At 43.1% G+C, this 13,243-nt stretch overlaps 1 protein-coding gene across 1 annotated transcript in view; it reads left to right on the top strand.

Annotated features, from left to right (window-relative positions):
- The window catches only part of LOC138966198 (ciliogenesis and planar polarity effector 1-like), a 74,964-nt gene that overhangs the window by 25,932 nt on the left and 35,789 nt on the right, over positions 1-13,243 (top strand). Inside the window, exons 19-29 of the mRNA XM_070338327.1 lie at positions 52-152; positions 1,750-1,976; positions 2,595-2,762; positions 3,213-3,443; positions 4,163-4,282; positions 5,644-5,778; positions 7,667-7,981; positions 9,428-9,732; positions 10,193-10,397; positions 10,843-11,222; positions 11,606-11,695. Coding sequence (XP_070194428.1) covers positions 52-152; positions 1,750-1,976; positions 2,595-2,762; positions 3,213-3,443; positions 4,163-4,282; positions 5,644-5,778; positions 7,667-7,981; positions 9,428-9,732; positions 10,193-10,397; positions 10,843-11,222; positions 11,606-11,695 — 2,277 coding nt within the window. The remainder of the gene's footprint in view (positions 1-51; positions 153-1,749; positions 1,977-2,594; positions 2,763-3,212; positions 3,444-4,162; positions 4,283-5,643; positions 5,779-7,666; positions 7,982-9,427; positions 9,733-10,192; positions 10,398-10,842; positions 11,223-11,605; positions 11,696-13,243) is intronic.

Below are 13,243 nucleotides of genomic sequence, written 5' to 3' on the forward strand. Positions count from 1 at the left end.
TGTTTGCTATGTTTTGATTGTCATCTGATGTGATATGATTTTGTCTTTCAGACAAAAAAGGCCTCTGATGTTACCAGAGGAGCTGCAGCCAGATGAAATCTTGTATCGCAAGCTGGAGTGCCTGGCCGGTCAATCCCCGTCTGGGCCCCAAGGTGAGCGTCAAAGTGCTACAACTGATGTTTTATTATTAACTCTCTGGCTACAGGTTTCTATTGATGATAGTGGCGTATGTATTTATTTTTGTAGCTTTGTACAAATATTTTATTAGGTGGCTTTCTTCTAAAATAAAAGCCTTGAAAGGTAACCTGAAAGCAGACAAGCCTTGGAAGGTAACCTGAAAGCAGACAAGGCTTGAAAGGTAACCTGAAAGCAAACAAGCCTTGAAAGGTAACCTGAAAGCAGACAAGCCTTGAAAGGTAACCTGAAAGCAAACAAGCCTTGAAAGGTAACCTGAAAGCAGACAAGGCTTGAAAGGTAACCTGAAAGCAGACAAGGCTTGAAAGGTAACCTGAAAGCAGACAAACCTTGAAAGGTAACCTGAAAGCAGACAAGGCTTGGAAGGTAACCTGAAAGCAGACAAGGCTTGGAAGGTAACCTGAAAGCAGACAAGGCTTGAAAGGTAACCTGAAAGCAGACAAGGCTTGGAAGGTAACCTGAAAGCAGACAAGGCTTGGAAGGTAACCTGAAAGCAGACAAGGCTTGGAAGGTAACCTGAAAGCAGACAAGGCTTGGAAGGTAACCTGAAAGCAGACAAGGCTTGGAAGGTAACCTGAAAGCAGACAAGGCTTGGAAGGTAACCTGAAAGCAGACAAGGCTTGGAAGGTAACCTGAAAGCAGACAAGGCTTGGAAGGTAACCTGAAAGCAGACAAGACTTGGAAGGTAACCTGAAAGCAGACAAGGCTTGAAAGGTAACCTGAAAGCAGACAAGGCTTGGAAGGTAACCTGAAAGCAGACAAGGCTTGGAAGGTAACCTGAAAGCAGACAAGGCTTGGAAGGTAACCTGAAAGCAGACAAGGCTTGGAAGGTAACCTGAAAGCAGACAAGGCTTGAAAGGTAACCTGAAAGCAAACAAGGCTTGGAAGGTATAACTTGAAAGCAAACAAGGCTAGAAAGGTAACCTGAAAGCAGACAAGGCTTGAAAGGTAACCTGAAAGCAGACAAGGCTAGAAAGGTAACCTGAAAGCAGACAAGGCTAGAAAGGTAACCTGAAAGCAGACAAGGCTTGGAAGGTGAAAATGTTAACACAGCACAGCTAGGAATACAGTGGAAACCCCCTTTTAAGACCTCGAAAAATTCAAGAAAATTGGGTCTTAAAAAGGAGGGAGTCTAAAAATGGGGGGACATTTACAGACATTATGAAAAGAAGACCTGAAAAATGAAGGTCTTAAAAATGAAGAAGTCTTGAAAGGGGGTTCCACAGTAATTAGTTTTTTTGTTTCAAGTTTGTCTTATCTTATTAATGGGCGGTTCTGGTGAGGTTATGCCCCTTCTTTCTTTCGGCTGGTAACTGGCGGAACCTCACGGCAAGATCACAGGAGAAAGGAAAAAAACGTGCAATGGTCCCAAATAGCATGTCGCTTTGGTAACGGTTTGTGTGTAAGTCGTGCATTTTATACAGTAGATAGACAATGGTAACAGGCGGAACCTCGCGGCAAGATCACAGGAGTTGTCTCGCGTTATCACCCCAGAAGCGCTCATTAACCTTCATAACCACACTGCATGCTGATTTTCACGCACTTTTCTTCCAGCTGCAGTGTTGATTGACGATCGCACAGACATGACTCAGCTGTCCGCCACGCTGGAAGACATCATGATGGCGGGGGTCATGGGTCGTGTGGAGGTCGCGCCTCGTATCCTGAGCTTGCTGGTGTCGCGTCTGAAGGCTGTGGTGAAACAGTTTCATCCTCTGGTCCCCACCGACTTTTACCTTCCTGCTCCTCCCCTCTACTGCCCACAGCCTGCCCACTCTGCAAAGGTTAGTAGTTGGGAGAAGGTACGAGACAAGGGTTGATTTTTGACTCTTTGACACTAAGTCTTAATTAAAGGTCGACCTTCACAACCCAATAGATGATATTGGGAAACAACTCTGTCAGGATTTGCCAGCGTTGTGGAAGAGTTGGACCCTGTTTTAGAGTGACAGACAGTAACACGTGGTCCACCAGTTAAAACCACGCAACATTGCAGCCTGTTTTAGAGTGACAAACAATAACACGTGGTCCACCAGTTAAAACCACGCAACATTGCAGCCTGTTTTAGAGTGACAAACAATAACACGGGGTCCACCAGTTAAAACCACGCAACATTGCAGCCTGTTTTAGAGTGACAAACAATAACACGTGGTCCACCAGTTAAAACCACGCAACATTGCAGCCTGTTTTAGAGTGACAAACAATAACACGGGGTCCACCAGTTAAAACCATGCAACATTGCAGCAAAAAACTGACTCTGATGTGTAAGTTATGCAGTGTCTGTTCGATACAATACCTTTTTCTTTCAAAAATCTTTACTGTTTGTAAGAAAAGCTTCAGAACACACTTCAGTGTTATACATTTTAGGTGACCATTATCATTAATTAGAATGATTTCCACGACAGGTTGGAATGACACCAGAAGTGCAGAGTGAGACATCTGTAAGACGTCAGGCTTCTTCCCTGATACAGCTGACACTGGCGGTGATGAACGCAGCTCATGTTTCCATTCCCGCTGTGCGCTGGTACCTCAACCAGCTCGCCGACGCTCAGCCCAAGGCCACGCAGTTCAAGGTGAAGGTTGTTTACCAGCATTATAGATTTTGATGATGAACTTTAAGCATAGATAATGTTCATGATAATACTATCACACCTTCCTAATGTATTGGGGATGAAAAGGTATGCCAGAAGACTTCTTTTTTTTCTTCTTTTTTGATGTCTTTCTTTTCATTGCTGTGTACATTGTGGAACATCTGTTACTTTGCTTCTTGTTTTTATATGGGGCGTGAAGGTAAAGCAGTTGTCATGAGTGTGAATCACAGCTGCTTGCCAGTAACAGAAGGTATATAGTATACATTGACAGATTTTTTGTCAAAAGAGATTACGTATGTATATGTAATCTTTAACCTGAATTTGTACAGCACCACTACACAGCCTTGAATCTGTCAAAAATTAAAAAAATTGAGTAAGAATGTAAACAATATGTTCAAGAGTTTACAAACTCTCATTATCGTGTTACAACAGACAAACACAGAAGGCCCGTGCCAGAATTTCCCAGGCGTTCTCCTTGACCACCTGTCGGGAAGGTCAGAGTTCAAGAGGGTCAAAGGTGACCTGTCGATCCACTCGGTGCTGGTCAGTTTTCGTGACCTCTGCTCCCTGCTGTGGATGCTGCACACTCGAGACAGCCTGTCGCAGAGTTTGCGCAAACGAGAACAGTTCCTGGGCCGTGTGGAATATGACAACAGTGAGAAGGTGGGTTGTGGTGGGTTGTACTTTGGTTGATCTGAGAAACATAGGGATGTACGCAGTTTAAATGCATACAACGAGTGCAACAAGAGTAAGTGAGAGTTATGTGGAGCCAATTTCCTGGCACCTGAGAGAATGATGAGCATTATATAATATGGACAAGTGACTATCCTAAAATAAAATTATGATATTTTTGTTGGTTGGTTGATTCATTGGTTTCATGGTTCATCAGTTGTTTTATTTCAAACAAGAATAACATTTTTAGTGGGGTTGTATTTTTGTTGGTTGATTTAGGTTGTCCTGTTCTTTGTTTATGGGTTGTTTCAAACCAGAATACAATGTTAAGGTGCTCCAGGCTCTCTGTTTAATTTGATTGATTAAATTACAAATGGAAACAAGGTTCCTTGTTCATATATGTGTTGTAAGTATGCATGCATAACCCTTTGCCTGCTGCACACAATCATGCTATCTTATATAGATATGCTTATATAATTCCCACAAGATTTAAAGGCTCACTCTCACCTTCCCAAGGTGTGCCATCTCTCAGCATGAAAGGAGCAAAGCGATTTTGCAGATGATTGATGCAGCGGTTATGGGACCTGCATATGGATTATCTAGCTGGCAAATAATTGTAGGTCTTTTGGGTAAATATATTTGTCTGTCTGTTTGTCTGTCTGTCAGTGTGTTCATGCAAATAATTTGATTTATTCGTTGATATTGTTCAGAGTCAGTGGGAGGACGGGCGACAGTCGGAATGGCTCAGCCTGTGCTGGGCATCACTACGATGGGCGGCACACTTGCTGCCGTACACTCGCTTCCTGGCTGATGAGGCCAGCGTTCACAAGGTATGTCTGGTACCCACTGTGTGTAGCTTCTGGTTTTCAATGTTCTTCCTGGCTGATGAGGCCAGCATTCACAAGGTATGTCTGGTACCCACTGTGTGTAGCTTCTGTTTTTCAATGTTCTTCCTGGCTGATGAGGCCAGCATTCACAAGGTATGTCTGGTACCCACTGTGTGTAGCTTCTGGTTTTCAATGTTCTTCCTGGCTGATGAGGCCAGCGTTTACAAGGTATGTCTGGTACCCACTGTGTATAGCTTCTGGTTTTCAATGTTCTTCCTGGCTGATGAGGCCAGCGTTCACAAGGTATGCCTGGTACCCACTGTGTGTAGCTTCTGTTTTTCAATGTTCTTCCTGGCTGATGAGGCCAGCGTTCACAAGGTATGTCTGGTACCCACTGTGTGTAGCTTCTGTTTTTCAATGTTCTTCCTGGCTGATGAGGCCAGCATTCACAAGGTATGTCTGGTACCCACTGTGTGTAGCTTCTGGTTTTCAATGTTCTTCCTGGCTGATGAGGCCAGCGTTCACAAGGTATGTCTGGTACCCTCTGTGTGTAGCTTCTGTTTTTCAATGTTCTTCCTGGCTGATGAGGCCAGCGTTCACAAGGTATGTCTGGTACCCTCTGTGTGTAGCTTCTGTTTTTCAATGTTCTTCCTGGCTGATGAGGCCAGCGTTCACAAAGTATGTCTGGTACCCACTGTGTGTAGCTTCTGGTTTTCAATGTTCTTCCTGGCTGATGAGGCCAGCGTTCACAAAGTATGTCTGGTACCCACTGTGTGTAGCTTCTGTTTTTCAATGTTCTTCCTGGCTGATGAGGCCAGCGTTCACAAGGTATGTCTGGTACCCACTGTGTGTAGCTTCTGGTTTTCAATGTTCTTCCTGGCTGATGAGGCCAGCGTTTACAAGGTATGTCTGGTACCCACTGTGTGTAGCTTCTGGTTTTCAATGTTCTTCCTGGCTGATGAGGCCAGCGTTCACAAGGTATGTCTGGTACCCACTGTGTGTAGCTTCTGGTTTTCAATGATCTTCCTTGTAAGATCCCTTTTACTTTGATTTTCTTTTTATGTTGTGTTTTACCTCCATTTTCAGACTCCATCCTAATTGAGAGGTCATAATATGGAGGGATCTAGGGTCTACTGTGAAGAGTTTATCTGATTAGGAAATGGCGTACTCTGTCCATAATGGCTCACAAAATAATGTTAACCCAGCAAGTCTGGGCTCTAGAAATTAGTATGAGATTCAGTTACCTAAAAGTGGTTCATCACTTACTCATTCCATAGTCAAATATCAGATATTATACCAGCAGCTCACAAATTGCTTTAAAAATAAAAACATGCTTCAAAACAAAAATGGTGCCTTGCCCCCAGGTGCTGGTGTCCATGTTGTTGGAGCTGGCGCCGTCCACACAGGTGGCCGACCTGATGGCCGAGTTCTTCCACGACACAGAGAACTTCCACCCTGAGTTGCAGGAACGCCTTGACAAAGTGCTGGCACAGTGGCAGGTGGGTATATGTGCCCCATTGTGGAATTGTGTTTGTGTTTGGACTTCTTTTCTATTCCAGACCTATCTTTTGTTTTGACGAACTGAATGTCCATTGTGAATTTTGTATGAGCAGTAGCTGTGTAATTCACAATAAGTAAACGTTGTTTTGCAACTGCCTGGCCTTTGTATAATAGATTTCTGTTAGGCTTTGGGTGTGATGTGGATTTAGTAGTTTAGTTTACAGATTATTGTCATATTTTATGATAGAACTGATATGCTTTATGTGCTTTATTACCATGGGTTTTAAAGTTTATCCCAGCGAAGCTGGAGGTATCCCACGAACGCTATACTGTAATCGACTTGAGAAATTTTTATACCGATAATACATGATAAAGAAGGATTCGTTGTGCCCGATCAGGGGCTACAGTTGGAGATGAAAGTTCACCAAAAATTGGGAACATACTAACTAAAATACGGTGGGTGCAATAGGCGCCCCCATTTTTTGAGCAAACGCCACCCAAGGCCGCTTTGGACGGGTAGAAATTCCGTAGTTTCCAAGTCTATATGGATAAAGCTCGCGTAAGAAGATTACGTCACGGTCGAAAGTCTTTGACGTCAATTAATGCATCATGACGTCATGCCTCCCTGTAGTCTTTCTCTCTCGCGCGGTGTGTGTGTTAATTTTGTGCTCATGTGTTAGTGTTACTGTTTGTGTGTGTGTGTGTGTGTGTGTGTGTGTGTGTGTGTGTGTGTGTGTGTGTGTGTGTGTGTGTGTGTGTTTGTTTGTAAAGGTGTGTGTGTCCGTCTGTCTATGTGCGTATGAGTGTGTGTTTTGTGTGTATGAGATTTGTGTGAGTCACTGTGTGTGTGTGTGTGTGTGTGTGTGTGTGTATGTGTGTGTGTGTGTGTGTGTGTGTCTGTGTGTGCATGCGTGCATATGTAAATGTGTGTGTGTGTGTGTGTGTGTGTGTGTGTGTGTGTGTGTGTGTGTGTGTGTGTGTGTGTGTGTCTGTTTGTAAGAAAGAGAGAGGGAGAGAGAGTGTGTGTGTGTGTACATGAGTTTGTGTGTATGATTGTGTGTGTATGAGTGTGTATGTGTGTTTGTTTGTAAAGGTGTGTATGTCCGTCTGTATGTGCGTATGAGTGTGTGTTTTGTGTGTATGAGATTTGTGTGAGTCACTGTGTGTGTATGTGTGTGTGTGTGTACGTGTGTGTGTGTGTGTGTGTGTGTGTGTGTGTGTGTGTGTGTGTGTGTGTGTGTGTGTGTGTTTGAGAGAGAGAGATCGAGAGAGAGAGAGAGAATGTGGTTATTTATGTGTGTGTGCGTGTATGCATTTGTGCGTGTATGTGTTTGTGTGTATGTGTTTCTGTGTCTGTGTAAGAGAGAGAGAGAGAGAGAGAGAGAGAGAGAGAGAGAGAGAGAGAGAGAGAGAGAGAGAGAGAGAGAGAGAGAGAGAGAGAGAGAGGGAATGTGTATGTGCCTGTGCGTAAGTTTGTGTGTAGGGCCTATGTGTGTGTGTGAATGAGTGTGTGTGTGTGTGTGTGTGTGACTTGGGGTGTGTGTATGTGTGTGAATGTGTGTGTGAGAGAGCGAGAGAGAGAGAGAGAGAGAGAGAGAGAGAGAGAGAGAGAGAGAGAGAGAGAGAGAGAGAGAGAGAGAGAGAGAGAGGATTTGTCCTTCGCTGGGGATATGCAGTGCCATATTGGCATTGCATTTCTAATTAATTGACATTGTTGTAATATCTGTTGTTGTCTTACATGAGTGAAACTGTTGTATAAAACATGTTTTACTGGGGAAAAATGGAAAATAATTTCACAGCTATGTTCGTGTCACATGTTGGTTACCAATTTCAGTATAGATTTACTTTCGACAGAAGCGATTTGTCACTGCTTTTATTTGCCAACAGACTGTGATCGTCAAACCAGAGGAAGACAACCGGTCGGTCAGGACTTCACAGGACAGTTTCGACGGCCGCAAGTCCGTCACCTTCCGCGGGGCCAGCCCCAGGGGCGAGTCACTCTCTGTCTACTTCCTCAAACAGCAGCAGGTGGCGAAGAAAGTGCTGAAGAAGAAACAGCGTTGCTATGGTTACTATGAGGAGTACGTCTTTGCCAGGGGTGTGGAGCCGCCAAAGAAGCTGTTTGTCGGAGCGCGCCCCTTTGAGACCAAGATCTCCTACTTTGACTTCCTGGATATGTTCTGTTCTGTCAGCTTCAGCAAGGTCAGATATCTGTAGTGTTGTGGGGTTATCAATGACAAAATGAAAACTTGCTATTTTGAACATCGCCGTTATTTAAAGTTGTATTGCTGTGACGCAACATCCCTCTGTTATGGGCTGTTGTGGATGTCAGTAAAAGTTTCAAATGTGAGTAAATGTCATCTTGAAATAGCGCTCGTGAGTATCATCGAAATGTAAACTTTTAATTTGTCTTTGAAGGAGATTGTTTCAAAGTAATCCCTTGTGCATGCCATCTCATAATTGATGTAAGTAAGATTTTCAAGGGAAACACTGAATCTTGAGGTAGGATGGTTTGTTTCAGCTTGGGGTATGAATTGATGCAGACGGGTGAAGTTGCTGAGACGGAGGCAACTGAAATAGTTTCTGTGCTATTACAGTTGAATCACCCTTTAAGACCCCAAATTAAAGACCTCTTCCCTTTTAACAACTTGCTTTTTACATTTTGTCAAGTTTTGACTAAATGTTTTAACATAGAGGGGGAATCGAGACGAGGGTCGTGGTGTGTGTGTGTGTCTGTCTGTGCGTGTGTGTGTGTGTAGAGCGATTCAGACCAAACTACTGGACCGATCTTTATGAAATTTGACATGAGAGTTCCTGGGAATGATATCCCCGGACGTTTTTTTCTTTTTTTCGATAAATACTTTTGATGACGTCATATCCGGCTTTTTGTAAAAGTTGAGGCGGCACTGTCACACCCTCATTTTTCAATCAGATTGATTGAAATTTTTGTAAAGCAATCTTTGACCAAGGCCGGACTTCAGTATTGCATTTCAGCTTGGTGGCTTAAAAATTAATTAATGACTTTGATCATTAAAAATCTGAAAATTGTAATAAATTTTTTTTTTATATAAAACGATCCAAATTTACGTTCATCTTATTCTACATCATTTCCTGATTCCAAAAACATATACATATGTTATATTTGGATTAAAAACAAGCTCTGAAAATTAAAAATATAAAAATTATGATCAAAATTAAATTTCCGAAATCGATTTAAAAACAAGTTCATCTTATTCCTTGTCGGTTCCTGGTTCCAAAAACATATAGATATGATATGTTTGGATTAAAAACACGCTCAGAAAGTTAAAACGAAGAGAGGTACAGCGAAACCACTACCGCGCTGAACAGGCTCGTCAGTTCCACTCCGTTATGCACAAGCGGCGTACTACGGTCATTGTGAAAAAATGCAGTGCGTTTCATTCTGTGAGTTCCACAGCTTGACTAAATGTAGTAATTTCGCCTTACGCGACTTGTTTCAATTTTCTGTTCATAACCTCTGCAAATTGACCTCCATTTTAGGGCTTCCTCCTTTTTAAGGATCCGATTTTCTTAGATTGGTTGAGGTCGAAAAAGGGGGGTTGCACTGTATCTGTCTGTTAACATGACATGAATGCTGAATACCATGCCTCCAATTTTTTCTCCATCCAGGTGCTTGACAAGCTGCAAACAAAAGACAAAGCCTCTTCCCTCCCTCTCCTCACCTCTATGTGCGGTGAACTCATCAACCAGGAGATGAACTTCTTTGTGAAGAACATTGCCGCTCAGGCCCACAAGCGACACGACCTGCTGATTTTGGCCGGTTCAGTGGCCGGTTCAGAGCACTATGCCTCTCAGGACGATCTGGCGTCAGAGTCCAGGCGTCAGTCACGCCCCGGCGCCGAGCCTGCGGGGTTGTTCCGTGGCAAGAGTATCCTGGATCATTCGCTGGAGCGCTACCATGCGTCTGTTGTCAGGTGTGTCAAGACATAAGTTTTAACTTTAGATAGACAGGCGCAATGGCCTTAGGATGTCAGCTTTACGTGGGGAAGGTTTGAGGTTCGAATCCAAGCCGCGTCTGGGGGGGTTAAGGGTGGAGATTTTTTATCTCCCAGGTCAATTTATGTCCAAACCTGCGTTAGTAGAAACCTGTCTACTGAAACCTCAACACCTGAATAAGATGTTATTTACGCTTAAGTGTATAATCCTGTCACATTTGCAGTTAGGACAGCAGAGAAGGGAAAAACAATTAGCTTGGGTTTCTGTAGTGAACTACGAGGATTGTGAAAACTTAAGGATCTATAGATCTGGATGTTCAGTATAATTCTGAAAACTGGAGAACGTCACCGGTGCAACACCACCTCATATTTACTATAATTTCGAGATAAAACAAATATACATTTAACTTTTTAATCAATATAATATTATAATTTGCAGAGAAAATGGAGAGCCTCATTCAAATATGTCATCGCCAAGGCAACCACGCCTGACAGAGGCGGCGGCCAATCAGAACTGGAAGTTGACGGTGAACTTTGGCAAGCGCTACACCCGACTGCAGCAGCTGCTGGAATGGCTGGAGTTGTGGAGCAACAAGCACCACAAGTTTGGTCTCGGCCGCCAGGAGTCGCTCCTGGAACTCAAAGTAAGATAAACATGGGGCGTAGTAATTGATGCCAACAGATGAAGAGTGGAGAAAGAGTGTGATGAAAAGGTTAATTTTGTGGGTTTGATTTGAGACAGTGCAGCTTTTTAGCTACATACAGTGGAACCCCCTTTTTAAAAACTCCAATTGAAGATTGCCTCCCTTTTAAGACCTGGTTTGATCAGATTTGTGGAGGTCTAAAAAGAGAGACACAGTGAACGCCTGGAACTGTCAGTAGATTGTACATCTTGTTCATACATCATGCCTCACTCCACTGTAGTCTTTCACACAAGTTTGATGAGATGTGTGGAGGTCTTGACAAGAAAGAGACACTGTGAATGCCTCCAACTGTCAGTAGATTGTACATCTTGTTCATACATCATGCCTTACTCCACTGTAGTCTTGGAGACAAGTTTTATTCAAAGTCTCAACCTTTCTTTTCCAGCCTTCCATGAAGCTGCAGATCCCAGCCCAGCTGATCGTACTGTCGCTATGGTTACTGGAGAACAAATACTCCAGCAAATCCACGCAGTCACCCAGACTGGCTGACATGGAACGTGGCAGACAGCGAGGCGGACGTGGCAACACACTACGCATGTCGGCTTCTCTCAGTCCCAGCGACGTCAGGCGAGGCGGCAACAAGCGGGTGAGCCCTGCAAGGGGCAGAGGTCGTTCAAGGTCGGGGTCAGGGTCGCCGATGAGACGGGGGTTGGTGGAGGAAGCCATGATGCAGGCAAGGAATGATGGGATGGAAGCGTCTCTGCCGCAGTCCACATTGAGGGACGCCCAGGAAGTGAGGACGGCATATGAACAAGTGCTTGATGGGTCAGTGGACTGCATCTTTTGTTAGAATGGATGAATGGATGGATGGATTCATTCATTCATTCGTTCATTCATTTATTCATTCAGTCTTATATTGATTTATTAATTGTGTTGGCACATATGGATGTGTGTATGTGCATGTGTTTCTGTCTTTCTGAGCGTATGTTTTTCTGTGGATTGTCTATTCTGTATCTCTGTCCCTGTCTCAGTGTGCGTTCCATGTTTCATTTTCCAGTTTCTTTCATTGGAGGTTATTTTTGTTTTTGTTGATCATGAAGCTGACAAGACAATTTCTTGGTGTGTTTATAGTGTTGTTGACATTGATTTGGTAAGGGATGCTTCAGTTCTATGATGTAATTTGTTTTACATTCTTTGCTATCCTGCAGGCCAGATGACAGCAGCTCACTGGTAGTTAGTTCCCTTGCCTCAGATGAATTGCCTGACGAACTGCAGCGCACGAGCAATGCTTTGCGCAGGTCTGTATTCACCAGACATTTAGTGCTTGCCCACTCCTTGGCTTTTTATTACTCTAGATGTGATAAAGGTCTGTAGTTTTAAACAGCTTAGAGCTAGTTTCAAAACATGGTTTTATTTCTGAACAGTGACATTTCTTTGGAATATTGTCTTGCTTTATTGAGCAGAAAGTGAAAGACTTCAGTGTTTTCTAGCTGTTCATGTTCTAAAATAAGATATTTTACAAATAAGTATAAGTTACAGCTCCGTCCATCCATGGTATCGCCTGATATTTTGTCGAGACTGGGTCAATGAATATGATGACGTCACTCGAGGCTCTGCCGAGAGTGACGTCATTATATTCTTTCACCCCGTCGAGACAAAATATCACGCGATACCATGCATGGACGGAACTGTAACGTATATATGGCATGACCAAAGTAAAGAGAATTTGTCATGGGATGTGGCAACAAATCATTGGAAATTCACCATGGGCAATCAACCCAAGCCTAGAAGTTGTAGAACTATATTTTGTTTCAGTCTTGGCAAGGCCAGTTTTGTCCAGTTCCGGAAAAGACATAATGAATTCATTCACCCTGCCGAGACGAAAAAAACAATTCCATGGATAAAAACGTATAAGCTTATTATCCCGTGACGCATCAAAGCTAAATTTTGTTTTGAAATGTCATTACAACGTACAGATAACTTATAACGACATAATCGCCTTCACAAGACAGGAAAAACGCACACTTTGTTTTTCGTCTGCTACAAATCTAGTCTTGTTGGTTGACGGAGAGAATAAAGCTTCAATCATACCTTCATCAACAGGAATAAATGCTCAATCCGCTGTCAGTTCGCAACTGAACCTTGTTTTTTTCTTTAACTTTTTGGTTAACATTGAAACGGCAATCCAAAAGAGTGTTTCAGCTGTTTCAAGACAGAGGCTTTGAGTTGCTTTTCAGTCTAAAATGACACCGGAAGCGAACAAATTGTCGCGTATACTGTCGTCACAAAAAGACGTCATGACAAAGTTACACGCAAAGCGAAAGAGACTTTGACGTCATTTACTTTTGTTTGGAATTTTCCGCCTGTTCCTAGCTTGTCAGTGAAGACCTGACGTGAGTAAGCTTACCCTTTGCAGCTGTGAAATAATCAGTCTTGTGTCTCGGTCGTGTAGGTACAGAGTTTGCTTCTGCAATCATTGTGTTCGTGTTGATGACGGCTTCATAAGATTTCCATTTTCTTGTTTCTGCGGCTGCGCAAGTTATTTTGCCTAGGTCATGGCCGAACTTTAGGCCTACGGAGAAATATCGCTGGATATTTTCTCCCTAGATTAACAGAGACAAAGAAGGGAAGTCATGCTGTATGTTCAGCTTATTCAGCAGTTGTTTTTTTCAAGTTATTTTTAAACGCGTTTTAATGCCTCTAATTTGTATTGATTGTTTAAGTTCAACTGGGATAACGAAATGGTACAATGATCATTAGTTCTGTGTCAGTGCAACTTTGCAAGGAAGCTTGTTTACTCTTTAGCCTTTCATTCTTGTTGCTACAGCTTGCCAGAACTCATTTTC

The sequence above is a fragment of the Littorina saxatilis genome, linkage group LG5 (assembly GCF_037325665.1).
Source record: "Littorina saxatilis isolate snail1 linkage group LG5, US_GU_Lsax_2.0, whole genome shotgun sequence".
NCBI lineage: Eukaryota > Metazoa > Mollusca > Gastropoda > Littorinimorpha > Littorinidae > Littorina > Littorina saxatilis.